Source organism: Rhinichthys klamathensis, unplaced genomic scaffold, assembly GCF_029890125.1.
Source record: "Rhinichthys klamathensis goyatoka isolate OS25496 unplaced genomic scaffold, OSU_Roscu_1.1 h1tg000090l_1, whole genome shotgun sequence".
Lineage (NCBI taxonomy): Eukaryota > Metazoa > Chordata > Actinopteri > Cypriniformes > Leuciscidae > Rhinichthys > Rhinichthys klamathensis.
Window position 1 is genome coordinate 4154848 of NW_026606629.1, and position 27674 is coordinate 4182521.

The 27674-nt window shown below is 38.1% G+C and overlaps 1 protein-coding gene across 3 annotated transcripts in view; it reads right to left on the reverse strand.

Moving 5' to 3' along the window:
• Window positions 1-27674, reverse strand: part of LOC130085895 (nebulin-like) — a 62136-nt gene that overhangs the window by 25854 nt on the left and 8608 nt on the right. For all 3 annotated transcript variants that reach the window (XM_056251891.1, XM_056251892.1, XM_056251893.1), the window contains exons 8-71: window positions 24584-24688; window positions 24379-24483; window positions 24108-24212; window positions 23672-23776; window positions 23395-23502; window positions 20821-20937; window positions 20270-20371; window positions 20083-20190; window positions 19880-19984; window positions 19700-19798; window positions 19125-19229; window positions 18885-18992; window positions 18693-18806; window positions 18399-18596; window positions 17493-17600; window positions 17295-17393; window positions 17092-17196; window positions 16889-16996; window positions 16476-16787; window positions 16139-16345; window positions 15946-16050; window positions 15729-15836; window positions 15298-15609; window positions 14988-15194; window positions 14789-14893; window positions 14127-14234; window positions 13685-13996; window positions 13348-13554; window positions 13155-13259; window positions 12938-13045; window positions 12519-12830; window positions 12216-12422; window positions 11983-12087; window positions 11517-11624; window positions 11111-11422; window positions 10792-10998; window positions 10535-10639; window positions 10333-10440; window positions 9934-10245; window positions 7736-7939; window positions 7529-7633; window positions 7211-7318; window positions 6816-7127; window positions 6380-6583; window positions 6144-6248; window positions 5911-6018; window positions 5506-5817; window positions 5072-5275; window positions 4864-4968; window positions 4600-4707; window positions 4181-4492; window positions 3836-4039; window positions 3637-3741; window positions 3446-3553; window positions 3045-3356; window positions 2737-2940; window positions 2404-2508; window positions 2132-2239; window positions 1691-2002; window positions 1386-1589; window positions 1139-1243; window positions 918-1025; window positions 516-827; window positions 221-424 (exon numbers count right to left, since the gene is read on the reverse strand). In XM_056251891.1, coding sequence (XP_056107866.1) covers window positions 221-424; window positions 516-827; window positions 918-1025; window positions 1139-1243; window positions 1386-1589; window positions 1691-2002; window positions 2132-2239; window positions 2404-2508; window positions 2737-2940; window positions 3045-3356; window positions 3446-3553; window positions 3637-3741; window positions 3836-4039; window positions 4181-4492; window positions 4600-4707; window positions 4864-4968; window positions 5072-5275; window positions 5506-5817; window positions 5911-6018; window positions 6144-6248; window positions 6380-6583; window positions 6816-7127; window positions 7211-7318; window positions 7529-7633; window positions 7736-7939; window positions 9934-10245; window positions 10333-10440; window positions 10535-10639; window positions 10792-10998; window positions 11111-11422; window positions 11517-11624; window positions 11983-12087; window positions 12216-12422; window positions 12519-12830; window positions 12938-13045; window positions 13155-13259; window positions 13348-13554; window positions 13685-13996; window positions 14127-14234; window positions 14789-14893; window positions 14988-15194; window positions 15298-15609; window positions 15729-15836; window positions 15946-16050; window positions 16139-16345; window positions 16476-16787; window positions 16889-16996; window positions 17092-17196; window positions 17295-17393; window positions 17493-17600; window positions 18399-18596; window positions 18693-18806; window positions 18885-18992; window positions 19125-19229; window positions 19700-19798; window positions 19880-19984; window positions 20083-20190; window positions 20270-20371; window positions 20821-20937; window positions 23395-23502; window positions 23672-23776; window positions 24108-24212; window positions 24379-24483; window positions 24584-24688 — 10554 coding nt within the window. The remainder of the gene's footprint in view (window positions 1-220; window positions 425-515; window positions 828-917; window positions 1026-1138; window positions 1244-1385; window positions 1590-1690; window positions 2003-2131; window positions 2240-2403; window positions 2509-2736; window positions 2941-3044; window positions 3357-3445; window positions 3554-3636; window positions 3742-3835; window positions 4040-4180; window positions 4493-4599; window positions 4708-4863; window positions 4969-5071; window positions 5276-5505; window positions 5818-5910; window positions 6019-6143; window positions 6249-6379; window positions 6584-6815; window positions 7128-7210; window positions 7319-7528; window positions 7634-7735; window positions 7940-9933; window positions 10246-10332; window positions 10441-10534; window positions 10640-10791; window positions 10999-11110; window positions 11423-11516; window positions 11625-11982; window positions 12088-12215; window positions 12423-12518; window positions 12831-12937; window positions 13046-13154; window positions 13260-13347; window positions 13555-13684; window positions 13997-14126; window positions 14235-14788; window positions 14894-14987; window positions 15195-15297; window positions 15610-15728; window positions 15837-15945; window positions 16051-16138; window positions 16346-16475; window positions 16788-16888; window positions 16997-17091; window positions 17197-17294; window positions 17394-17492; window positions 17601-18398; window positions 18597-18692; window positions 18807-18884; window positions 18993-19124; window positions 19230-19699; window positions 19799-19879; window positions 19985-20082; window positions 20191-20269; window positions 20372-20820; window positions 20938-23394; window positions 23503-23671; window positions 23777-24107; window positions 24213-24378; window positions 24484-24583; window positions 24689-27674) is intronic.

Genomic DNA, 27674 nt, shown 5'->3' on the forward strand with positions numbered 1-27674 from the left:
TACACATAGTCGTAATTACTATCATTACTACTACAACTATATTCTTCCAATATTTAAATGTTTTGATTAATAATAATATTTGTAATTGAAATTAAAATAAATATAATTTTACCCAGTGTTTGTGCTATTCATTTTTATGCTTCATAATTTTTAAGCAGTCTTCAACTGTAATCTGAACATAAATCTGAGTGAAGTACTAAAGGAAAGGCAATAATCTTACATCACTGAGGATGTCAGCATTTTGCTTGGCTAGGACGATGACCGGCAAGTCCACAGCACTGGTGAACTTGACAGTACTGGGAGGCTGGCGATACAGATTCTCGTTGAGGATCGTCTGAGCATTCTTGACTTTGATGACATCAATAGATCCTTGCGTCATCCAGCCACACCCACGGATCCACTCAAGGTCAGCTTTGTATACAGCCTAGTTTGAAAGTTTACAACAAAGATGTTAATTTAGTAATATAACAAACCAATGTAAACAGCACAGTGTGTGAAACTAATCATATACGTACATCACTGCGCAGATCATAGACCTTCCTGGCCTGGACGACATCATTGGAGTCGGGCAGGCAGGTCCAGTTGTGCAAGTGTGTTCTGTAGTTGAAATCATTGACCTGGATCTGACATTTCTTAGCCAGCTCAAGAGACAGTAGATCCGCTGGGAGGTTGTACTTGGTCTTGGATTTGTTGAAATCTTTCTTGTACAGAAGATCACTAGAAATCTTGCCTGAGTTCAAGGCCAGCATGATTAAGGGATCATCGTGGATGCTGAGGGCGCCAATGTGGTGTCCTTGCTGCTTCCTGTATCCGGTTTTGTACTTGTACTGCAAGGTTTTAATGCATAAAAGAGATTGAGCACTATCATTTAACAGAGTGTGTTTAATGTGTTAGATAAGATCCACAATGATACTTGCATCACTAATGATGTCTCTGGAAGCCTTGGCAGACTTCACTGCGACGGCATCCTTAGGCAGGAAGTAGCCCTTCTTAAGGCTGTTCTCATAGTCTTGACGGTAATATTTCTGCAAGAACATGGGGAATCAACACTTATTGATTTAACAGGATTTGAAACATTAACTATTGTGCATTTATTTCTGATTTATAAGTCACTACGAAACAGTGTTTCTATACTTACGATGCTTGTGTTGAGTTTGTTCTGTTTTCCAAGCACAATCTCAGGGGTGTCTGGCATGACATGGATATGGATCTTATCCTTATTCCAGGCATCAACATATGCACTCTGCAATGCAATAATAATGAAGACAAAAATTTAGACGCATGCACCTATGCACTACACAACCCCAACCTGCAACAGTGATTTCAAACAGTGATTAAATTTTTTTTTACCTTTACACAGTGAAATCTTCTATGAAAAAAAATACCTTGTCCATGGTCTTGGCATTGGCTTGGGCAAGAGCAAAAGGTACGGAATCTGTCTTGCTAGTATACTTTAAGGTGCTTGGATGCTGTCGGTACTTCCTTTCATTCAGAATCTCACCAGCCTTTTTAGCCTTCTCTACATCAACTGAGCCAATGGGTACCCATCCTGTACCTCTGATCCAATCCATATCAGCCTTATACACAGCCTGATGGCAGAAAATACATGATAAATAGCAAGAAAGCAGACAATGCTGGTAGTGTAGATCTATTGATTACGATTACAAATAAAAAAATTACAGAAACTCACATCGCTCTGAAGATCATAGACTTTCCTGGCCTGGACGACGTCATTGGAGTCGGGCAGGCAGGTCCAGTTGTGCAGGTAGGTTCTGTAGTTGAAATCATTGACCTGGGTCTGACATTTCTTGGCCAGCTCAAGAGACAGCAGGTCCGCTGGGAGGTTGTACTTGGTCTTGGACTTGTTGAAGTCCTTCTTGTAGAGAGCATCACTAGCAATCTTAGCTGAGTTCAAGGCCAGCATGATCAAGGGATCATCCTGGACGCTGAGGGCTCCAATGTGATGACCAACTTGCTTACGGTAACCAGCCTTGTACTTGTACTGCAAGAGAAAGATGATTGCAGCATTAAAGATGTCTCCTATTTATACTTACATGACAGGGCAATAAGAGAGAAAATGTATCAATCAGCTTGTAATATCAGTGTGACTTTCTAGACAGTATATACTCACATCACTAATAATTTCTCTGGATTTTTTAGCAGCTTTGATGGCGACAGCATCGGTTTTGATGTCATAGCCTTTCCTGAAAATGTCCTCAACCGCTTGTCTGTATAGTTTCTGTAAGCAGAATTTTATTTTGTATTTTATGTTTTTTTTAAGTGAAATGTTAAATTGGAATATTTTGGAAATCAAACAGAATGCATGAATTTGAGAGGCTTAGTTTAACAACTTAAACAAAAAATATAATGAAGAAAAAAAAATCATTCAAAAGTGATACTTACCCTACTATTGGTAATTGCATTAGCCTTTGAGAGCACAACCTCTGGGATATCAGGAGGGATGTGGATCTTTATCTTGTCAGCCTCCCATGCTGCATGGTACTGACGCTAGAATGAAAAAAATATGTTGTCCGCAACAATTTCAATACCGTGTCAGCTGTTATTAAGGACAATAAGAACATCTTGCAACGGATCAAAAATAACATAAAAGAGTCATATATGCAAATTAATGTATACTAAACCTTATGTAGTAATTGATATTGACTAAATTGTTCTCCAGAGAATTGTTGACATAGTTCAGTCGGATTCCAATCATATGACATTTATTCTACTAACCTGATCCATAGTTTGAGCATTTGCCTTTGCAAGCACCAAAGGCATGGACTGCATGTCTTGTGTATACTTGAATGTTTGTGGTTTCTGTCTATAAAGTCGCTCGTTGAGGATCTCAGCTGCTTTCTTTGCTTTCAGGACATCAAGCGAGCCAATGGGGACCCATCCTACACCAGTCATAAACTCCATGTCTGCTTTGTACACAGCCTGAGGTGAAGAGGAAATGTTACTTTGCAAAACAAAACAGTTCATATTTGATTAAAAAGTATCTGTAGAAATAATTGAATGCCATTTTAGCTTGACAAACGTACATCGCTACGGAGATCATAGACTTTTCTAGCCTGGACGACATCATTGGAGTCTGGCAGGCAGGTCCAGTTGTGCAGGTAGGTTCTGTAGTTGAAATCATTGACCTGGATCTGACATTTCTTGGCCAGCTCAAGAGACAGCAGATCCGCTGGGAGGTGGAACTTGGTCTTGGACTTGTTGAAGTCCTTCTTGTAGAGAGCATCACTAGCAATCCTAGCTGAATTCAAGGCAAGCATGATCAAGGGATCATCCTGGACACAGCGGGCTCCAATGTGATGACCAACTTGGTTACGGTAACCAGTCTTGTACTTGTACTAAAAATAACAAATAAAAAGTTTTTAGAAAGTAATTGTGAATAATAATGTGTGCGTTTGACACAAACTGTTTAAAAAAAGTCACTCACGTCACTGACGATATTCCTGGATGCCTTAGCTGCTTTGATAGCAATAGCATCACCGCGCAAATCGTAGCCCTTCTTCTTAGATTCTTCATTGGCAAGTTTATACCTTTTCTAAAATTGGAAAATATTTTATAGATTTAGAGTTATCAGAAATTTTTTTAAATGTGAATATTTCAGACATACACTGTACATACCTCACTGTAATTTATATTGTTTTGCTTTGCCAATAGAACATCCATACAGTCAGGCATAATGTGGATTTTCGTTTTATCCTTTTCCCAGGCTTCAGTGTAAAGTTTCTATAAGAGTTGAATAAAATTATATGTCAGACATTTAAAACTTGAAGCTATTTGTAAGAGTTCTTGTGTTCAGAAACCTACTGACAAGATTTACCTTGTTTGCATTAGTAGCATTATTTTTAGCTAAAACTAGTGGCATGTCTTCAGTAGTAACGGTGAACTTAAAGTTGCTTGGGTGCTGACGGTACTTCCTTTCATTCAGGATTTCCCCAGCCTTTTTCACTTTCTCAACATCAACTGAACCAATGGGAACCCATCCTAATCCTTGAAGCCATTTCAGATCAGCCTTGTACACTGCCTAATTGCACAGACAAAAAATAAATAAATAAATAAATAAAAATAAATAAATATATATATATATATAATATATATATATGAATAATTTGACATGATTGTAGCAAGAAATAACAAAAGTCTAGAGGACTTTAAATAGACGTACATCACTCTGGATCTCATAACATTGTCTGGCCTGGACGACGTCATTGGAGTCAGGCAGGCAGGTCCAGTTGTGCAGGTAGGTTCTGTAGTTGGCATCATTGACTTGGATCTGGTTCTTCTTGGCCAACTCAAAAGCTATCATGTCCACTGGGAGGTTGAACTTGGTCTTGGACTTGTTGAAGTCCTTCTTGTAGAGAGCATCACTTGCAATTCTAGCTGAATTCAAAGCCAGCACGAGCAAAGGATCATCCTGGACGCTGAGGGCTCCAATGTGATGACCAACTTGCTTACGATAACCAGTCTTGTACTTGTACTACAGTTGAATGAATAAGGGCAATTAGAGTGAATAAAAGACTAGGAGAACATTCTGGACCATGAACTACGAATGACTATGAATAAAGAAAGGACAAAAGCACTCACATCACTGATGATATCCCGAGAGGCTTTAGCTGCTTTAATAGAAATGGCATCACCACGCATGTCATAGCCTTTCTTTTTGGCCTCCTCATTTGCAAGCGTATATTGTTTCTGGAAATAAAAACAATAGTTAAAGAAATTATGTTATATCAATAAATATAATATAATTTAAATGCCCACAATTATTAAGAAAGTAACAAAAGTAAATATGGGAAAAAATATATAACTTCTCATTAACAGTTCAATGACTTGAACCGAATGACTCACCACACTGTAGTTAATTTTATTCTGTTTGGCAAGCAATATCTCCATTGTATCTGGCATGACGTGGATCTTGGTCTTATCCTTTTCCCAAGCTTCCACATAGCTTTTCTATAGTGTAAAGGAAAATAAAAAGAATCATAAATGCAAAGCATCTATACACATTACAATGGAAAAGAGAAGAAATTTAATGATTCTGATCAAATCAGGCTACCTTGTTCATGATGCCTGCATTGTTTTTGGCCAAGACCAGAGGCATATCTTCAGTTGTGCAAGTGAACTTGAAGTTGCTTGGGTGCTGACGGTACTTCTGTTCATTTAGGATTTCTCCAGCCTTTTTCACCTTCTCAACATCAATCGAACCAATGGGAACCCATCCGAGTCCTTGGAGCCATTTAAGATCAGCTTTGTACACCGCCTGAGAACAAACATAGCAAAAACATTGCCATTATGTACAGAAATTATATGCCTGTATAAACTGGATGTTTTTGAAAAATGGAGATCTCACTTTTTAAAATCCTAAATATAGCATATCTATGTAGCAGCTTACATCACTCTGAAGATCATAGACTTGTCTGGCATGGACGACATCATTGTATAACAAACCAATGTAAACAGCACAGTGTGTGAAACTAATTATATACGTACATCACTGCGCAGATCATAGACCTTCCTGGCCTGGACGACATCATTGGAGTCGGGCAGGCAGGTCCAGTTGTGCAAGTGGGTTCTGTAGTTGAAATCATTGACCTGGATCTGACATTTCTTGGCCAGCTCAAGAGACAGTAGGTCCACTGGGAGGTGGAACTTGGTCTTGGACTTGTTGAAGTCCTTCTTGTAGAGAGCATCACTAGCAATCTTCGCTGAGTTCAAAGCCAGAACAAGCAAAGGATCATCCTGGACACTGAGGGCTCCAATGTGATGACCAACTTGCTTACGATAACCAGTCTTGTACTTGTACTGTTTAAAAGAAAGAGTGGTTTATGACACGAGTTAATTTTATGATTTGAAATGTTTTGTTGACTTTTTAATGCTGTAAATCAAAATACTCACATCGCTGACAATATCCCTGGAAGCCTTGGCTGCTTTGATGGCGATGGCATCACTTCGCAGGTCATAGCCCTTCTTTTTAGCTTCCTCGTTTGCAAGCTTGTATGAATTCTTAGAAAACATTCAAATAAACAATCATTTTATTACAAAATTCACAAAGTAGAAAATAATATATAAATTATTAATCAAGGACATCCATTATACACCATTAGGGGCTAATGCTGTGTCATACTTACCACACTGTAGTTGGCCTTGTTTTGTTTTGCTAGTACAATGTCCATAGCATCTGGCATAACATGGACCTTTGTCTTGTCTTTGTTCCAGGCGTCAACATATTGTTGCTATCAATAGGAGCATGAAATTGAAAAATAAGAAAAACACTTCATATCCACACATCAACTGTCTACACACTTAAAAAATTAAATAAATGAGAAAATTACACATGCATATGTAAAATCTGATCAGCAGTTACCTTGTTCATGACATCATTGTTGGCTTTAGCCAAGACAATCGGCATGTCTTGAGTTGTCATGGTGAATTTGAAGTTGCTTGGGTGCTGACGATACTTATTTTCACTCAGGATTTCTCCAGCCTTTTTCGCTTTCTCAACATCAAGAGAACCAATGGGGACCCATCCGAGACCTTGAAGCCATTTTAGATCAGCCTTGTAAACAGCCTAAGAGCATATTATGTTGAAAGAATACCTGTTAGTGACTATACAGCTTATTTATTGGTATCTTGGTAGCTTTATCTCTTTATGTCTTATCTCTAAGGACTCAAGCAATCCCTTTTTCTATTTTAATAACACTCTTGCATACTGGCTACAAACTAAAAAAAAAAATGGAAAGTCAATTCCATGAAGATCCAGAAATGGATAAATGGATCAACAGAAGATGGATATCACATACATCACTCTGGATGTCATAGACTTGTCTGGCCTGGACGACGTCATTGGAGTCTGGCAGGCAGGTCCAGTTGTGCAGGTAGGTTCTGTAGTTGAAATCATTGACCTGGGTCTGACATTTCTTGGCCAGCTCAAGAGACAGCAGGTCCGCTGGGAGGTGGAACTTGGTCTTGGACTTGTTGAAGTCCTTCTTGTAGAGAGCATCACTAGCAATCTTAGCTGAGTTCAAGGCCAGCATGAGCAGAGGATCATCCTGGATGCTGCGTGCTCCAATGTGATGACCAACTTGCTTACGGTAACCAGTCTTGTACTTGTACTGCAAGGAAAGAAAATATTCTCAGTGTAGCAAATTATATCCTCAATGTGTCATATATTGCCTTATCAGTTTGTTGTACTTACGTCACTAGCAATGTCTCTGGAGGCTCTGGCAGCGATGATAGATATGGCATCACTGCGCATATCATAACCCTTCTTCTTGGCCAGTTCATGGGCGAGTTTATATTGTTTCTGAAGAGCAAATCACACAAAATATTTGAACAAACTTGTGGGAACAGCAGAATATAATGTATCCTTTGTTGTCTTCACATAAAAGCAATGGTCATTGCTCTTAATCTGTCTATGTGTCATAGTCAATATTTATAATATTTGTTTCTGTTTTACAACTGGAAATACTTTGATATACAACTGAGCATTCAATTTTAAATATGAAATACTGACCTCACTATAGATGACTTTGTTTTGCTTGGCAAGAACCACATCCATTGCATCTGGCATGATGTGAACCTTCGTTTTATCACTGTTCCAAGCTTCAACATATTTTGACTGCCGGAATGGAGAGAGAATTAAACACCAAAATTAATGTCAAAAACAATATTCTAGACCTGTCCCATATGTGTCTAGATATCAAATGTACAGCTACAGTACCTTGTTCATGATGTCATTATTGGCTTTAGCCAAGACCAGTGGCATATCTTCAGTTGTGCAAGTGAACTTGAAGTTGCTTGGGTGCTGACGGTACTTCTGTTCATTTAGGATTTCTCCAGCTTTTTTCACCTTCTCAACATCAATCGAACCAATGGGAACCCATCCGAGTCCTTGGAGCCACTTCAGATCAGCTTTGTACACCGCCTAAGAGCAGACATGTGTGAAAAGAGTGCCTATACAAGCCTCATAAGGATGACCCTTTAACCTTATTTATACATGTATAAACAGAGGTGTAGTGGTAAAAAAAGAGGTGGGTAAACTATAAATTCTGGTGGACCACGACGTGGTCACCCGGTAAGGTGGGCCACTGCCTACCGGTGTATGTGTATCTCCTGATGACATTGCTATAGGCAGGGCTCGACATTAAGCCTTTTCATACGCTTGTCCTTCGGACAAGTAAATCTGTCATTCACTTGTCCGAGTAAAAAAGTTTCTCGTCCGGATTTTTTTTTGTGTTAATTTATTCTGAACAATATTCTCATCAGTGTTCAATCAGCTTTGATATTTAAATTCGCATTTTGTAATATCTGCACCTTTAAAGGGCATCACCTCCCCCAATATTATGAAATGTATGCTTCATCTTTCATTTTAAATTCCTAAATTTGATCAATAAATTAAATTATTTAGAATAATAAGACACTATAGGGCTGTTACCCTAGGTAGGGCTAATTAAATTAAATCATTTACAATTGCATAAAATAATGTTATGAAATTGATTTAAATTTACAAATAAGAAACGTTGGAAAGAATGATCTACTTTTAAACATAACACTAAACCGCCAGTAGGTGGCGGCAGGCGACCGTCTTAATGAGTGAGTCATTGATTCATTCATTCAAACGATTCGTTCAAACGGCTGATTCATTCAAGAATGAGACAGATGTTTATGAATGGGTCATTGAATCTTTGACTCAATCGATTCGTTCAAAATGCTGAATCATTCAGTAATGAAAACAGGTTGAGTGTTCCTGTGAGATGCGCCGTGGTTCTGCTGTGATTTTTGTTTGGAACTATTTTCGCTGCTGAAACAGAACAAAAACAGCCATATTGCATCTAAAATGTAAGTGACTTAATTTTAACTGTTTATTAAACTGTTGTAGGAAATCAATGTCACATTTTCACATTTTGTCACAATGTCACATTTTCAATCGTGATGGTGTTCAGGAAAAATAATTGAGGTTGCTTATTATGTTAAAAATATAAACTCCACATTTAGATTTTTTATAGGCAGTATGAGTGTGTGTGTGCGCTCATTTGTGTAGATTTCTCCTCGAGAGGCTGCGCGAGCGTCAACAGCGCAACCTTACCGTCAGTAATAGTCAACAACACTGACAGTAATGCAGCGCAATATGAAAGAGTTCGTCTTAGGTTTAAAGGGATACTCCACTTTTTTTGGAAATAGGCTCATTTTACAACTCCCCCAGAGTTAAACTGTTGAGTTTTACCGTTTTTGAATCCATTTTGAATCCATTCAGCCGATCTCCGGTTCTGGCGTAATGATATGACGCAGCGCCTGAAAATAGTTCCGATGTGTTGACGGAAGGTGGCCTATTTTCAGGCGCTGCGTCATATCATTACGCCTGCTGCTCTCATGGTACGGCAGTGAAGTTTCTTGATTATTACGCAGGAATGAGAGTATAGTTCCTAGCCATATCAGCCTAGAAAATCGCAACTTTCCATTTTCCGTCGGTCTTAGTGCACGATGTAACTACAGAAGAGTCAAGTTTTAAATAGGAAAAATATCGAAACTCTTTGGTGATTTTTGTTTGAGAACTGCTAATGGTCTTGTCCACTTCAATGATGTATGCTAAGCTATGCTAAAAGTGGTACCGCCAGAACCGGAGATCGGCTGAATGGATTCAAAAACGGTAAAACTCAACAGTTTAACTCTGGGGGAGTTGTAAAATGAGCCTATTTCCAAAAAAAGTGGAGTATCCCTTTAACAACCTATGAAACTAATAATGAACAATATGAAAGTAAAACGACATACGATTAATTTATAGCTATTTCGACTGGATAAACGCACTTTGGAGGTGGGTAAACGCTATTTCCGAATATTGGGAGGTGCGTAAACGGCGTTTACGTGCGTTTAGCCTCCACTACATCCCTGTGTATAAAATTGCAGTAAATTCAGACTTACATCACTCTGGATGTCATAACATTGTCTGGCCTGGACGACGTCATTGGAGTCAGGCAGGCAGGTCCAGTTGTGCAGGTAGGTTCTGTAGTTGGCATCATTGACTTGGATCTGGTTCTTCTTGGCCAACTCAAAAGCTATCATGTCCACTGGGAGGTTGAACTTGGTCTTGGACTTGTTGAAGTCCTTCTTGTAGAGAGCATCACTAGCAATTCTAGCTGAATTCAAAGCCAGCACGAGCAAAGGATCATCCTGGACGCTGAGGGCTCCAATGTGATGACCAACTTGCTTACGATAACCAGTCTTGTACTTGTACTGTGAAAAGTCCATTAAAACATCTTTTACTTTCTGATAAACTACACAGTAATCATATGCTGGGTCCAATAAGGAAGAAAGACTTACATTACTAGCAATGGCACATGATGCTTTAGCAGCTTGAATTGCGATAGCATCAACGCGTAGATCGTAACCTTTTTTCTTTGCTTGTTCATTGGCAAGTCTGTAAAGTTTCTAAAGGAGAATAAGAAATGATTATTTACTATTATACTTTGACAATTACTGCTTGCAATCAATCAACAATTATGAATCTGATGGATTCACTTACCTCACTGTAATTAACTTTATTTTGACGAGCAAGAGTCACTTCCATCGAATCTGGCATAATGTGAATTTTGGTTTTGTCCTGTTCCCAGGCTGAAATATACTTTTGCTGTAGAAAGAATAAATGGGTCAATTTTAAATTATTAATTTATACTGGCTATTATTAATTATGTCACTAAAAGAAAGTCAGTTGACTAAACATAATAGTCAAGATAATCAAAAGCAAAGCGCAGTGTCAAGTCAAATGATTTCAATTTTCACCTTGTTGTTGATGTCATTGTTGGTTGCAGCTAGGACCAGATCCATAGAAGACATATCTTTAGTGAACTTGTGGTTACTGGCAGGTGTGCGGTACTGTTTCTCGCTGCCTATCCGGCCAGCAAGTTTTGCTTTCTCCACATCCAGAGATCCAATGGGAATCCATCCAACTCCTTTGATGTAATTGTTATACTCAGATTTGTAGATGTTCTGCAGAATGAGAAAGAATGCTGTCATATCCACCATGGAAAAACTAATTGAAAAAGAATAGCATTTTATCAAAGACATTAAAACATAAGAAAATGCAAAGATCCCGACTCACATCACTTGCGATCGCCTGCATGTTGCGGGCTAGTACCAGGTTCATGGCATCAGGCAGAACTTTATTATGTGCAACGATATGCCTGTATCCAGCAAAGGTCTGAGCAGCCGTAGCCTGCTTAGCATGAACAACGCTCAACATGTCCACGGGGGTGTGGTACTTCAGCTTGGACTTGTGGTAATCCTTCTTGTATAGTTTATCACTCTGAATCTTAGCCACCTGCATGTAGTGCACCAGCAAGGGGTCGTCCTGGATGCTACGGAAGCCAATATGATGGCCTCTTGCTTTATTGTACTCCTTTTTGTACTTGTACTGTAATGAAAAGTATATGTAGAGGTCAGAACTGGTAATACTTGGATAAAGCTAGTGACAGAAACATTTGATTATCTATTTGAAAAAAACTCACATCGCTGGCAATGTTTGTGGAGGTCCTAGCCGCAATCACTGATACAGCATCTGCCTTGAGGTCATAACCTTTCTTTTTCAGGGCTTCCAGTCCTGCTTTGTAGGCTTTCTGTAGACAAAACGTAATTCCAGTACAGGTTATACACGTTTTTAGGCATGACTTACCTCATTTCTTTTACAAAATGGCTACAAAATCATCATGATAGAAGACACCAATGGCTCAAAGGGTAACATTTATTGTCAATAATTATAGGAATAAACAAACCTTCCACCACGAAATATAGCCTACATCATTATCCAAACTTTAGGCTGTTGCCAAACAACGTAGCAAAATGGCATATTAATATTAATTAGATTATATATTAGTTAGTTCCAGCAAAAGCAGACAAAGTGTCTGGAAATATTCTGTTGAAAATGTATTTTACTCAATTTGAACTTCGTGTAAACAATTTAAAGATTACACCTACCTCACTCATGTTGATAGCATTAGCTTTTGCAAGAATGATTTCCGGAATGTCAGGCATGACATGGATCTTTAACTTGTCCTTGTTCCAAGCATCCGTGTAAGCTTGCTGCAATAAAATGCATTTAAAATATTTTTTATTAATGGGACCAGCCACATAATCCATTAGAAATTACAAGCAGACTAATCTCAGAATTTATAATTACCATAAGAGTTAATTACAAAAGTGTAACCTACCTTGTCCATGATTTTATTGTTGGCGGTAGCCAATGCGAGATCCATAGAGTCCATAAGTTTTTGGAACTTGTAGTTGGAGGGGTGAGTGCGGTACTTGTGGTCACTCAGGATCTTTCCTCCAATCTTTGCAGTCTCTACTCCCAATGAACCAATAGGTACCCATCCCACACCCTTCATTGTGCAGTTGTACTCACTCTTGTACTCAACCTGAAAAATACAAGTTTCATTTAGACAATTTATAGTGACAGAAGTGGAAGCTTTGCTAAAAAAAAATGACACGTAAAGTCGAAGAGTATGACTCACATCACTGGAGCTGATGTTCATGGAGCGAGCTAACGCCAGGTTCATGGCATCAGGAAGCAGGGTGTAATTGTGTAAATGCTGCTTGTATCCTGCATATGTCTGAACCTTAGAGGCATTTTTGGCCTGCACCACACTTAACATGTCCACGGGGGTGTGGTACTTCAGCTTGGATTTGTGGTAATCCTTTTTGTAGTTCCTCTCACTCTGTATCTTAGCCACCTCCATGTAATGCACCAGCAAGGGGTCGTCCTGGAGGCTACGGAAGCCAACATGGTGGCCTCTTGCCTTCTCAAATGCCAGTTTATACTTGTACTGTAATGGCAGAAACATGGATTAATCAGAAAAGATTCCAACACATCAAGAATTTTTGCAAACATACAGTATAAGAGCAAGAGGACAATGGCTGATGGGATACTTACATTGCTAACAATATTTCTGCCGGCTTTGGCAGCCACAATCGAAATAGCATCTGGTTTGAGATCATAGCCCTTTTTATACATTTCCTCAAGGCCAGCTTTGTAGAGTTTCTGAAAATACACAGAAAAGGCAATGAAATATACTGCACTGGTGTTTTTTGCTTTGATTATTAATGAGACTATTTTGAAGAAATGCAAAAGTCAGTCTTGTGAATCATACCTGGCTCATGTTCAATGAATTGGCCTTGGCCAGGACAATTTCAGGACTGTCAGGCATCACATGGACCTTAAGCTTGTCCTGTTCCCAGGCAGCATGGTAGGATTTCTGCAAACAAAAGCATTTAAATGTTCATTGATTGACGATTATTTTTTCACCAGTCAAACCAATGAAAATAAACAGAATCTAGGCTTGCCTTGTCCATGATCTTATTGTTGGCGGTAGCCAATGCGAGATCCATAGAGTCCATAAGTTTGTGGAACTTGTAGTTGGAGGGGTGAGTGCGGTACTTGTGGTCACTCAAGATCTTTCCCCCAATCTTTGCAGTCTCTACTCCCAATGAACCAATGGGTACCCATCCCACACCCTTCATTGTGCAGTTGTACTCACTCTTGTACTCAACCTGGGAGACAACAAACAAAATGTTCAATCCTTTGTTTATCCAATTGCACTTCAATTGTAATAAAGATCACACAAGTTATGAGCTACCCCCTCCAGGTGGGATGCATGGGTCTTAAAAATTATGGACTTACATCACTGGAGCTGATGTTCATGGAGCGAGCTAACGCCAGGTTCATGGCATCGGGAAGCAGGGTGTAATTGTGTAAATTCTGCTTGTATCCTGCATATGTCTGAACCTTAGAGGCATTTTTGGCCTGCACCACACTTAACATGTCCACGGGGGTGTGGTACTTCAGCTTGGATTTGTGGTAATCCTTTTTGTAGTTCCTCTCGCTCTGTATCTTAGCCACCTCCATGTAATGCACCAGCAAGGGGTCGTCCTGGAGGCTACGGAAGCCAACATGGTGGCCTCTTGCCTTCTCAAATGCTTTTTTGTATTGATACTATGATCAAAGAACAATAAATTCTAATCAATCCAATATTATCCATTTACATCATTTTTTGGTTTAGATTTTTCGGACCTGCTGAACAGCCCTTTCAAACATTTTAATGCAAGATGCACTTTGCACTTACATTGCTGGCAATGTGCCTTCCTTGTTTAGCAGCAAGAATGGAAATAGCATCAGATTTCATGTCATAGCCTTTGGCAATGTCCGCAAGCCACTGAGCCTTGTAGTTTGACTATAAAAAATAAGATTTTTGTTAATATCTACATTATATTAGTCTTTCAAAACAAACACAATCAAACAAACAAACAAATAAATAAATTTAACTTCAATAAATTAAATGTAATTAACCGATCATGTCATAGTATATAAATAAAAAAACAATTAGAAAAAAAATATGCTATGAAAATACATTTAAAAGAAAAAACTTAAACACTTCAGTGGTAAAGACTGCATATGTTAAAAAAAAGTGTTAATGCAATAATTAAGTTGAACTATCAATGAACAAAACTTCTAAAGCATTTAATTTCTACATACACAATTTAACATCAAAATAGGTATATGTTAACATTAGGTAATGCATTAAGAACTAAAATAAGCCAAGATTAATAAATGCTGTAAAAATGATTTTTCATTTTTATTTCATAATATCTAATATTAACACATAGAACCCTACAGAAAAGCGTTTCTCTTTTATTCAATTTAGATTGTATTTGCCATTACAAGTAAACACTTTGTACATGCACAGAACATACAAACATTTTGTCATTTGAAGTTCACTTCATTCACCTCACTCATAGTCTGGGCATTATATTTGGCCTGGAGGAACTCTGGGGCATCAGCTGGTAGATTGTAGGTGTGCATGAATTTCTCTCCAGAGGCTTTATAGGCCGTCTAAAATGCAATAAAAATAAAACAAGAACTTGTGAGTCAGTTCTATAGCATCATTGTGGTTATCATTCAGAATAGATCCTTGAAGTACTCTTACTTTATTTTGTAGTTTTGTGTTGCTCATGGCCAAAACCATGTTCATCTGGTCTGTTAGACTGGTAAATTTCAATGCGCTGGGGTGAATTCTGTATGACTTCTCATCAAGGGCTTTGTTGGCAGTCTTAGCCCTCTCAACATCTATAGAACCTATAGGAACCCAGCCTGCTCCTTTGAAGATGTTGTTGAAATCTGATTTGTACAAATTCTGAAGAGATAAAAAGAGATCTGTTAATAATTTGTTCAAAACATAAGTAATCATTTCAGGTTTACAATAAAAGTACCACATATCCTTTTTCAGTAGTTCTTACATCACTCTGGATCTCCATCATGTTGCGAGCCAGTCCAATGTGCATGGCATCAGGAAGGAGGATATAGTTGTGATGGTGCTGCTTGTATCCTGCATTTGTCTGAACCTTGGAGGCATGTTTGGCCTGCACCACACTTAACATGTCCACGGGGGTGTGGTACTTCAGCTTGGATTTGTGGTAATCCTTTTTGTAGTTCCTCTCACTCTGTATCTTAGCCACCTCCATGTAATGCACCAGCAAGGGGTCGTCCTGGAGGCTACGGAAGCCAACATGGTGGCCTCTTGCCTTCTCAAATGCCAGTTTATACTTGTACTGTAATGGCAAAAACATGGATTAATCAGAAAAGATTCCAACACATCAAGGATTTTTGCAAACATACAGTATAAGAGCAAGTATAAGAGCAAGAGGACAATGGCTGATGGGATACTTACATTGCTAACAATATTTCTGCCGGCTTTGGCAGCCACAATCGAAATAGCATCTGGTTTGAGATCATAGCCCTTTTTATACATTTCCTCAAGGCCAGCTTTGTAGAGTTTCTGAAAATACACAGAAAAGGCAATGAAATATACTGCACTGGTGTTTTTTGCTTTGATTATTAATGAGACTATTTTGAAGAAATGGAAAAGTCAGTCTTGTGAATCATACCTGGCTCATGTTCAATGAATTGGCCTTGGCCAGGACAATTTCAGGACTGTCAGGCATCACATGGACCTTAAGCTTGTCCTGTTCCCAGGCAGCATGGTAGGATTTCTGCAAACAAAAGCATTTAAATGTTCATTGATTGACGATTAATTTTTCACCAGTCAAACCAATGAAAATAAACAGAATCTAGGCTTGCCTTGTCCATGATCTTATTGTTGGCGGTAGCCAATGCGAGATCCATAGAGTCCATAAGTTTGTGGAACTTGTAGTTGGAGGGGTGAGTGCGGTACTTGTGGTCACTCAAGATCTTTCCTCCAATCTTTGCAGTCTCTACTCCCAATGAACCAATGGGTACCCATCCCACACCCTTCATTGTGCAGTTGTACTCATTCTTGTACTCAACCTGGGAGACAACAAACAACATGTTCAATCCTTTGTTTATCCAATTGTACTTCAATCGTAATAAAGATCACACAAGTTATGAGCTACCCCCTCCAGGTGGGATGCATGGGTCTTAAAAATGATGGACTCACATCACTAGAGCTGATGTTCATGGAGCGAGCTAGCGCCAGGTTCATGGCATCGGGAAGCAGGGTGTAATTGTGTAAATTCTGCTTGTATCCTGCATATGTCTGAACCTTAGAGGCATGTTTGGCCTGCACCACACTTAACATGTCCACGGGGGTGTGGTACTTCAGCTTGGATTTGTGGTAATCCTTTTTGTAGTTCCTCTCACTCTGTATCTTAGCCACCTCCATGTAATGCACCAGCAAGGGGTCGTCCTGGAGGCTACGGAAGCCAACATGGTGGCCTCTGTCCTTCATATACTGCTTCTTATACTGAACCTGAAAGGCATCATCATAAATAAACAGTGTATTTAATATTATTCGGTTCCACACTGCACTTTTCCATCCATCCCTCTCTATGAAAGGGGCACATCACTTACATCACTAGCAGCATGTCTGGCTGCCTTCGCAGCTTTTACGGGTATGGCGTCAGACTTCAGATCATACCCCTTTGCAATAGTCTTCAGCCATTCAACCTTATAGCATTTCTGAAAAAGCAGATACACAATAGATAAACAGAGTCACTTTTGCAAAAAAAGAACATGCCAAATATCATAAAACATATTAAGGCATTTCCACTTACATCGCTTATGTTGTAGGCATTACACTTGGCCTGAATGAACTGTGGGACATCATGAGGCAGGGAGTACTTCTGAAGGACTTTATCTAGACCTTTCTTATAGTGCAGCTATAGTGAGGAAAATATTCACAATTTCACATAAATGTGCTGGTTTGGCATTATTCAGAATAACATTTAACCAAGTTTGGTTGGTTGTTTTCCCTTACATCACTTCTTATCATCTGGTTGGCTTTAGCCTGCAGCTGGAGAGGGTGGTCATCTATAGCAGTAAAAGGTACAGTGTCTGGATTCTGCCTGTACATTTTCTAAGTAAGAGAAATATATAAATATTAGCCTACATGATTGATGACAACATAAATCCAATATAGATTAACAAAACGTTGCCTCTTTCTGAAGTGCCATACCTCACTTAAGATCTGCCCAGATTTTTTGCACTTCTCAACGTCCAAGGAGCCGTAAGGGACCCAAGGCATTCCTTTGACATAGTTATTGTAGTCTGACTTGTATTCATTCTGTGGTTACAAATGAAGAGACAAATAAATATCACAAGTTTCACAAAGTATCATAAGTTTCACAAAGTATCATAAGTATCACAAAAAGTATCACTTTTCTAGTTAATGACCAAAAACATAACTAAAATGAAAATATATATATATTATATATATATTTAGATTATAAAAATGACTCCAAGTTCTTTCGAAATAGAAACAGTCTGTACATTAAAGACCTCGTCAAGTTAAAATTGTGATTTGTGATTTTAATCTGTCTTTTGGAATAGATGCTCCTAAAAAAGATCGTTTAGCAGATATATGAATGCAAAATTAAATGTTTTTCTTTTTCAAGATCAAAATAGACAAAAAATACATCAAAATCTATAGATAACTCAATGCTCTAAAATTTGGTGTACTTAAATATTTTAGAACAACAACATCCCCTCACCCTGATACCACCCATTTCTGACTAAAATGTAATTATTTATAAAAGAACATCAGTCAGGGCTGGGGTGGGGGTGGGGGGGGGGTTGCTAAATCCTAATATTTATGTTGATAAATGTAATGTAAGACTTCTGCCAAGAAAAGCATGGTTTGCATGGTTAACAGCAGTGATGTTTGACTATTGGCTAATTTTTTTTTTTTTTATTATTTTTTTTTTTTTTTAAAGACAAGGTTTTCGAAGTCCCACCTCAACTATATGTTTTAAGGAAAATCAGGAAATCTTAAGGAAAGAAATGAAAACTGCACTTGTCAACACTAAAATTGTAAATTTGTGCTCATTCTAATCTAGTGTGTAAGAGCTGTAGGGATCCTTACATCACTCTGAATAGCATTGGCCTTCTTTGCCTGGTCCAGTGATACGCTGTCATAAGGGAGGAGGTAACGGTTTGGGATCTTCTTATAGCCAGTCATGCTGGCAATGGCCTGAGATTTCTTAGCAAGAGTCACAAGCATCATGTCCAGGGGAGCATGATACTTGGTCTTCATCTTCTCATAGTCTTTCTTGTACTCACGCTGTATTTCAGAGGATCAAAAATGGACTGTTAGTACATAAAACAAGCTTTAGGATTGTGTATATAAGTTATCAGTAATGTGCTAGTTGAACCATACCTCACTTTGGATCTTAGCAACATGTACTGAGTGCATGATCTTGGGGTCATCGTTGATGCTGAGGGCCCCGACCATCTGTCCTCTGTTCTTCTCATATTCCTTCTTGTATTTCACCTAACATTAAAGACCACACCAGTGTCACAATGGCCTGAAATCTGTCAGGGAAACAACCCAAATATCCCATTTACTTACATCACTAGCGATGTTAGTGTGAGCACGGGCTGCAAGGATTGAAATTGCATCTCCTTTCACCTCAAATTTCTTTGCTTTTGTTTTGTCCCATTCAAACTTGTAACACGTCTGTGAACATGAAATAGAGAACCATTCCAGTGAATACAAAATAGTGTATTATGGTCAGGTTTCAGTTCAATCTAATGCTATGAACTCAGGAACAGCATTTTATCAATTAAAAGGCAGATTGAATGAACTCACATCACTAAGGTTATACGCATTAACTCTAGATTGAATGAAGAAAGGGTAATCAGGAGGGAGGTTACACTTAAACTTCTCCTTCTCATACTTTTGCTTGTAGTTGAGCTGTAGAAAAGAAAAGAGAAAAGTGTTAATGATAATATTCTACATCTTAATATATATATATATATATATATATATATCATATTAATAGGCGATTATATAGCCTATATATATATATATATATATCGCAGATTAATATTATTATCTTATATTATTATTATTTTGGTATATATTTGCCTAGTAAATACAATGTTTCCATAGTGCTCTATGGTTGTGGTGTTCATCGGTTTCAGTTGTTTGTTAGGCTTAGACTGCCTGCAACTTTCACTCGAAATAGCACAAAAAACAGTTCTAATAATATGTCTAGGGATTGACTCTATTGTCAGCAGCAATTGACAACTGTGCTCTAATGATGAATGAGGGGATTTTTCTAGGACAACATTACGATTCAACAGAGTCCATAAATCACCTGGTAAACTTTTCACAGATTGTTTGGTTTTATTCAGTCATAATAATGAAATCTTTTTACGTACATCACTCAACTGGTGGGCGTTGATGGCAGCTTGCAATTGAACAGGTGAGTCTGTCACCTGTGTGAACTTCACCTTGTCTGGATGTTGACGATAAACTTTCTGAAAAGAGAAACACGCAAACAAACATCACCTAAAGTCAGGTTCTGTATTCAACTCATTAAAGGGAGTTTATGTACTTACATCTTTACATTGATCAAGCTTCTTATTGACTTCGTATTCTGGTGTAACAGTTTGAGGAAAGAAACATCTTGTCTTTATGTCCTCATAATCAGCTTTGTAGATTTGCTTTTAAATGAGAAAGAAAGCAAATGTGGATACACAAATACATTTTTTTGTGATCAAGAAGATGAAAATATATGCATATCCACATTATGGAAACTTACATCATTCTTCATTTCTTCCAGTTTCCGGCAGTGAACTGTAAATATATCTTCATAGCTACCAATATAATGACCCTTCACCTGATTTTCATACTTCTCTTTATAACGTGACTGAGGAAAGAGAACGATAAAAACTTGAGATGTGAGGAAATATGAAATGTTTGTAGCAAATGGTGAAATTATCACTTACATCACTGAACTTCTTCAATACACTATCCATCTTGAATTTGGGAGTGTCGCAGTAATTGATGCTGAATCCCCTTGATTTCTCATAACTAGCTTTATATACTTTCTAGAAAAGACAAAAGAAAGGAATGTCAGAAATTAGCCAACAATTTGAGATAAACTTGATGAGAGGAAAATGCTTCAAAATACTCATACATCATATATCATACAACAGATCAAATCATACAACGTATGTGCCAAACAGTGGCAACACGGATAAAATCCCATCCAGTTATCAGGTCTAAAGAGAACTACATGTTTACACTAACTAATACTTACACTAATAAAGCTATAATCCATGCCATCATTAACTCATTATTAACACTATGACACCAAGCATCAACAAAAAAAGACGCATTGGTTTTGTAAATATTAGTATTTCCCTAAATAATTTATTTCAGCTGTCTTGTGGCAATATTTAGTATGAGAAACCTTAGTAAAGTCCTCTTAGACCATAAAAATGTCCTGCCAAAGCAGACCACTACAGTATAATGATTAAGGTCTGGATTAACATACATCACTCAAGATGGTGCCTGCGTATCTCAGCTGTCTGAGAAGGGGGTTCTCTGTAGCAGGGAGAACGTTGTAATCGCACACTGCTTTTGTCTTCTCATAGTCCTTCTTATATTTGACCTGTGAAGGTGGAAAAAAAATGCATATATTAAAGCTCCAGTCCGTAACTTTTTTAAGTTAAAAATAATCCAAAATAATTATATTAAAAAAAACGTATTCTGCCAGTGGTCAAAACTATCTGCTTGCCATAGCTAGATTCAAAACGGTTAGCTTGTAATAATGATTTTAATTCCAGTGGTACTGGTGGGTTTCCGCGGGAAATTCGAGCATGTCTTTGCGTCATTACGTCACACCCGTACACATAAAGGAGTTTCGGCTAGCCGGCTATACTGCGCGTGACGAGATGTTTAGATGTATAGGCTTTTCTCGCAGCACTTTACATAATTAAACTTATGGCATCCAGAAAGATCCAAACAACAATCATCAGTGTCAACTGGAGATTCGGCAGTTATAAAACCCAAAAGACTTCGTACTTCGGATTTAAGGTGGCTAGAGAAAGAGAAAGAAACCGTCTCATGCGAACACAAGGATTTAAACATCGGCGGGGCTTTTGAAAAGTGCGTGAACTCCGTGTTTTGAAGGGGTTCGAAACGGAAGAAGAGACGGCTTTTTTTCTGCTGAACAAGTAAGTTAAGACATTTCAATAGTTCAATCGTGTAACAGTACGTTTTCTTAATTCACACAGTTATGGAGTTTCCTTTGTTGTGCCTTTCTCGTTTTGCTATTATGGAGAATATGAATTCTGAACTACACAGGTAACCATAAAACACATTAAATTTAACTTTAGTCACGCAATGCTGATGTGATGTTGTTAACATGAACAATTTGAGAACAAATTTGCACGGTTGCTGTAAATCGCGTTGATTAAATCTAACGAAGCTTATCATGTCGAATGCTTTTTCCCCCTTAGTTGGTCAGAACAAAAATGGATTTTACTTACTTGTTCAGAAGACATTTTCTTATGAAAATTCTTATGTTGGTCAAACTTTCAAAAAGTGAATCTGTGATTCTGTATGACAGTATCCACACAGCGCGGTGACTGACAGCACCACTCGCCTCAAAGCACTGTGTTCATCCGCGCTGTTTCATGCCGATTTACAACCCACGTAAAGATGATAATTCCGCGAATCACTGCAGTTACAGATTTCGAACAGAGAGATGGCGACAAAGAGGAAAAGCTACGTACTGCAGCTTTAAATGACAAATGATTCTGAAACTAATGTGAGTCATGGGTTCTTCTTCAAGTGTTTAAAGTTTATAAGAACTCAGAAAATTCTTTATTTTTAAGACAACACAAAACGTTCACAACAAGTCCAGGAACAAAAATTCGTCTCTGTTTTGATTCTCATCCCCGGTTTGTTTTACACAAGGTTCCTACACATTTACAAATTCAAAATTCCTTACTTTTCCAGACTCAAATTTTCAGACCAAATATAAAATAATGTGCATTATATTTGGTATATAGTACAATCATCAGTAAATATTTTCTCAGGTTATTTTTCATTGGTTTTCTCGAAGTGATATGCTCATACATAATGAGAAGAAACCAGTTTGATATTGTAAATGTGGTTTGATGTTACACTATCTCCAAACAGCAAAGTACAGTCTGAATTAAATGATTATTTGCTCCTTTATTTGTTGCTGGTTTATCTGTCGCACATTCGTTTAGTGAAGTTCAAAAGAAACTCACTTATGGTAAAGAAAGACAAACGGTTTGCATAATGAAAATGTGCGCCTTGAATTCATTCATTCGTGTTTTACAGTCACTAAACAATCACTAAGCTTTTGCCATGAAATCACTCTGCTTGTATGATATATTTATTTTTAGAAATGATTAATTTTATATTTTAGAAAACTGAATAGGGGAAATTGTCTGGAAATTGTCTTTTTTCCATACTTATCCAGAGCAGGAAATTAATTACTCTAATCAAATTCTATAATTTTGCAAACTGCTTGTATAAAAATACACAGGATCTAATCCTGTTTGTTCTTTCATGTCCTCACTTGTGATGCAGCAATGAGAAATTAGTAAGCAGGGATCAAAAGAGATAACCAGATCACCAGTCATGTGAATCTCTGGATTGACTCATGATCTGTTTAAAGAGTCATCACAGGAAGGTTGTTTCCATACAATGAGAAGAGATCTAAAAAAGTATGTCCATTGATATGTACTATCTCACTTTTATTTTTAATCAGGAGGCAATGCACGAATGCTGGAATGTTCTAAAGCTAGTCTGAAAATACAGTGACAAAAAGTAAAAAACACTAACTGCTAGTCAAAATGCTATATTCTCTCATTTATAGATAGTGCATCATTTTAAATATTGCTTGTGTACTTTACATCATAACATTTCTTTGTTTTAATTTTATTTTAAAAAAAAAACATTCTGCATATTTCTAGGTTTATATAAAAGAAATCACCAGGTTTTCATATGGTATCAGACTCCACTATATGTGTGAAGAAATAAAAAAAAAAAAGAAAAAAAAAAAGAGTGTGAATAAATTCGCAAAACTTACCGTACTTGCAGCTTCGCGAGCCTTTTTATTGGAAGCATACGTTGGTGTGTCTGTTTGCATGAAATAAATTTGGTCTTTCATATCTTCAAATTCAGCCGTATATTTTTTCTGGAAAGAAATCAAAGTGTGACACTCAATTAACATTTTTTTAACATTTGATCTGAATATTAAGAATGTTTTATATTAATAATGTGCATGTTTCACTTTGATAAATATATTTATTTGAACTATTCCTTCAGAATCTGTTTTTGAATAACGCTGAGTTTATGGCACTTACGTCACTGATGTTGTCCATAACCATTCTAGCGATAGCGATATCAAAGTAAGGGGTTTCACACCATTTGCCCTTGACGTTCTTGTTGTAATCCTCATGATATTTAAGCTGTGAAGAATTTAAGGGTTTTATATTATTTCTCACCTTCTGCGAGCCTATGGCTTACATGCACAATCTATTGTTGCAGGGACAGACAAATTTACATTATACACAATTTCTGATGTTCACTTCGTAAAATACAATATAATATAAAACTACAATATAACTACAAATAAAATGTATTGCTTTGGGCTAAACAAAACTTAAATAACTTTGATAGATGGAACTTTGATAGATTGATTGATGGAAACTAAAAAGACCATTTGTGGTAGGACTCGTTATTAACACTTCAGGAAAATGGGAATTGATTCAGAAGGCACAAAAACCAGGGAAGTCTTACATCACTACGATTGGCAAAGTTTTTCTTTGCCAGTTCCATCTCCGGGGAATCAGCCAGAGACGTGTACTTTGCCTTGCGCTCATCATGGCCCTTCTTGTAGACAATCTGTGAAGGTGGAGCACAACAGATTTGTGAGACAAGGTATGCAGTAAGAGCATTTGTAATAATGTTTTAGGTAAAATAAAATATTTAGTTTAGAGACAAAAAGCTTTTGTTTTTCCATATGACCGTTAAATGATAGTTGATTTTGAAATTTTACAATTCGACTTACATCACTGACGTCTTTTTGGGCCTTGGCCACCCTGCGCAGCTCTGGGCTGTCACTGTATGGATAGTACATGGTCTTATCCTCATCCCACGCCTCTGTGTACAATTTCTGATAGGGATATTAAATCATTGTAGAGGGTGAATCAGCCAGTAATGTCAGTATACATTTTACTTTAGCGCTAATACCAAAATAGGAATCAGAGATCTACCTTGCTGTAATTTGCAGCATTCTTCACAGCAAGAACCAGCTCAGGGGCGTCAGGAGGGAGCAAGTACTTATCCTTGGTCTCGTCCCATTTCTGCCTGTACAGAACCTGGAGAAGGCGTATATGGAGAACTTATTTTATGACAATAAACAACACAAGGAAAAGAATCGATACTAGTTGGGTAGTCGTTGGGTAATCTTTAGTGTCTTTTCTTCTTCGGACGGGATTAGTTTTACAAGGGTAGATGGCGTAAAGTAATTTTACCATTGGTCGTCTATAATATTAATGGCCAATTGGCGGCACGTGATAAGAAATCTAAAACTAATGCCGAGTTCAGACTGCACGATTTTAGCCCCGATTTTGACTCGCCGACATGTTTTGAGAAATCGCCGACAAATGCCCGAAATCACAGGCAAATCGGTGCTCGTTCACGCGAGTGACAATCACGCAGTGTGAATGAGCAAAGGCGCGATCTGAGAGAATCGCCGACGAGTCGCCGACGCCCGTGAGATATTTGGCATGCTAAATATCTGGACCTGTCGGCGATTCACAATCCTGCTGTGTGAATGTGTTCTGACTGAAAACTACATCGGCGATGACCGACAGCCAATGAGAGAGCAAGATACAGGGAGGAGGAGGAGGAGTTATAGACCAGAATGTCAGTATTTTAATAGATAGGCCTATATTTACAATTATATCAAACAGAAACAAAGCACAAACATTTGCATGACCAGCAGCAACAGCAGGACATTTGCAAAATTATTTATTTACCCCCAACTCTGTTTGCAAAACACAGTCCTTGCTCCCCTCGTCTTCCCAACCATTTCCTGCATAAACTGTTTTTTTTTTTTTTTTTTTTTTTTTTTTTTTCGCTACAAATCAGTGCAGACATCCCAACCTGCAACAAGTCATTTCAGGGAGGTATCCCCCCCCCCCCCCCCCCCCCCCGGCATATCACCACAGAACAAAAGTTTACTTGTATACCGAAATAAAGTTTAATATAACAGAAAAATAAATTAACTATTTACATAAGCGCCAAATGTAGCCTACATGTAGGCCTATTTCCTACATCCAATGCCTTTTACTTTTGTTGCTTGCTTTCGTTGTACTTTGTTGCTGCTTGCTTCGCAGATTTTAGCAACTTCCCAGAAACATTAACATCATAGCACTCTGTGTCAATGAATTTGTTTATCTTGCAAGACATCAGATTCACAAGTGTTTGGTGAGACATCTGACTCCTAAATTCTGTCTTGATGTGACGCACAATGCTGAATGCCCTTTCCACATCACAGTTAGAATTTGGCAGCACCAATAGCACCTTCATCAGCTGACAGATCTCCCTGAATCTCAACTGCCCTGAGCTCACAGATCTTACTTTGGACAGCTTCCCCCAGAACTCATCGACTGGTAAATTCTTGTAATTTGGCACCAGTGTTTCCAGGTTAGTTGAGACATAATCCAGGATTTCTAAATTGAGTTGTTCTCTGGCATCTGCCTTCATCACATTTGGAAATCTCTCTGCCAAAGTCAAAATTTGCTCTGGTTTCACATCATTTTGGTTCTCTGGATTGACCACTGGCAGATTTGTCAAGATCTGGTCTCTTATTGGGAACTTTTCCTTTACTTTTTGAAAGCTTTTGACATAGAATGCTCTGGCATCTTTGAAGAATTGCTTTGTCTTGTGAGTGGAGAGTGCTTCCTCACTTAGCAAATGCCTCCTCGCCAAGAACCCAACAAAGAGTTCTTCATCTGGACAGTGAATTTCAGGGTTGCTCACATCTATCTCCTGCAATTTCAGTTCTCTCAATACCTTTGAAACAATAAATCTGCTTGCTATGTCATGCAGGAGTTCTTCCACACTGTCATTTAACTTGAACAGAACTGGTGCCTTGTTTTGAAAAATCAAATTAAATTTATCAAAGCACTGTGTGACATTGTGGAGAAAACAAGTGTAAAGTTTCATAGTGGGGTCTGTCAACCTCTTCTGAATGTCACAGGACTTCTGATTCTCACTATGCGATTCAAAATAAGAACTAAAGGCTGGCCATTGGTTGAGCAGATGGTCCAAACCTTTTCCCAAAGAAAGCCAACGTGTTGGACAGTGCTTTTGTACTCTCTGCTGGGCTACATTGCAAAAGTCCTGAAACTGCTTAAGGTCTTCTCTTCTTTTTGAACTTTTCTCAAAGTAGTAGTAGATGTCAATTAGCAATTCCTCAGGTGACATTGAGAGCTCTTTAGCAGCAGTTTTGGCACATATGTTAACCAAGTGACTTGGACAGCCAACACTGTATATATATGGTGCCTGTGCTTTCACTCTTGATAAGACGGAGTTGTTTTTACCAATCATGACATTGCAGTTGTCACTGCTGAATCCTACGCAATTAGACCATTCAAGGCCTTTGTCATGCATGGATGATGCAATGCAGTTGAATATGTTGGCAGCTTTGGCATCATTGCACACTGGCATGTCTACAAATCCAACTGTCACCTTATCCTGTGCTTCACTGTAGTACCTGACTAAAATGGCACACTCCTTCTCACACATGATGTCATTGCTTTCATCAACCATAATACTGTATGGCCTTTTTTCTGTCTGGATTAACTTGTACAAATCCTCTGAACATTCAGGTTCCAGTGCCAGGTTCATCATAGCTGCCGTCTTAGTGGAAGAGCAGGCAAAATGTTTTGCAATCTCAGAGTCTGGAAACATTTTCTTAAATAACTTGCCTGTGTGCCTACACACATGGAACGGCAGGTTATGTTCCACAATAAAAGATGTGAAATACACCTCAGCTGTAGTCACCTTCTCAGTGAGACCTTGCCTATCTGAATGGAAGAACTGGGATATATTGGAGCAGCCTTCCCTGCGCTTAGCCTCCCTAACATGTTGTGGTCCCTAAAAGATATAAAAGCATAATATATCATTTCTTTAGGCTATAGTTCTATGCAATTATTTGTTAATTATGTAGATTACATTTAATATAAACTGCTCATACTATTTATGTAAAATGCTTTTATTTATATTCCATTGCAACTTTAAACAGGTCTAAGGAGTTTATTGTTTTCATGTAGCCTAGGTAACTAGCCGGCCTGA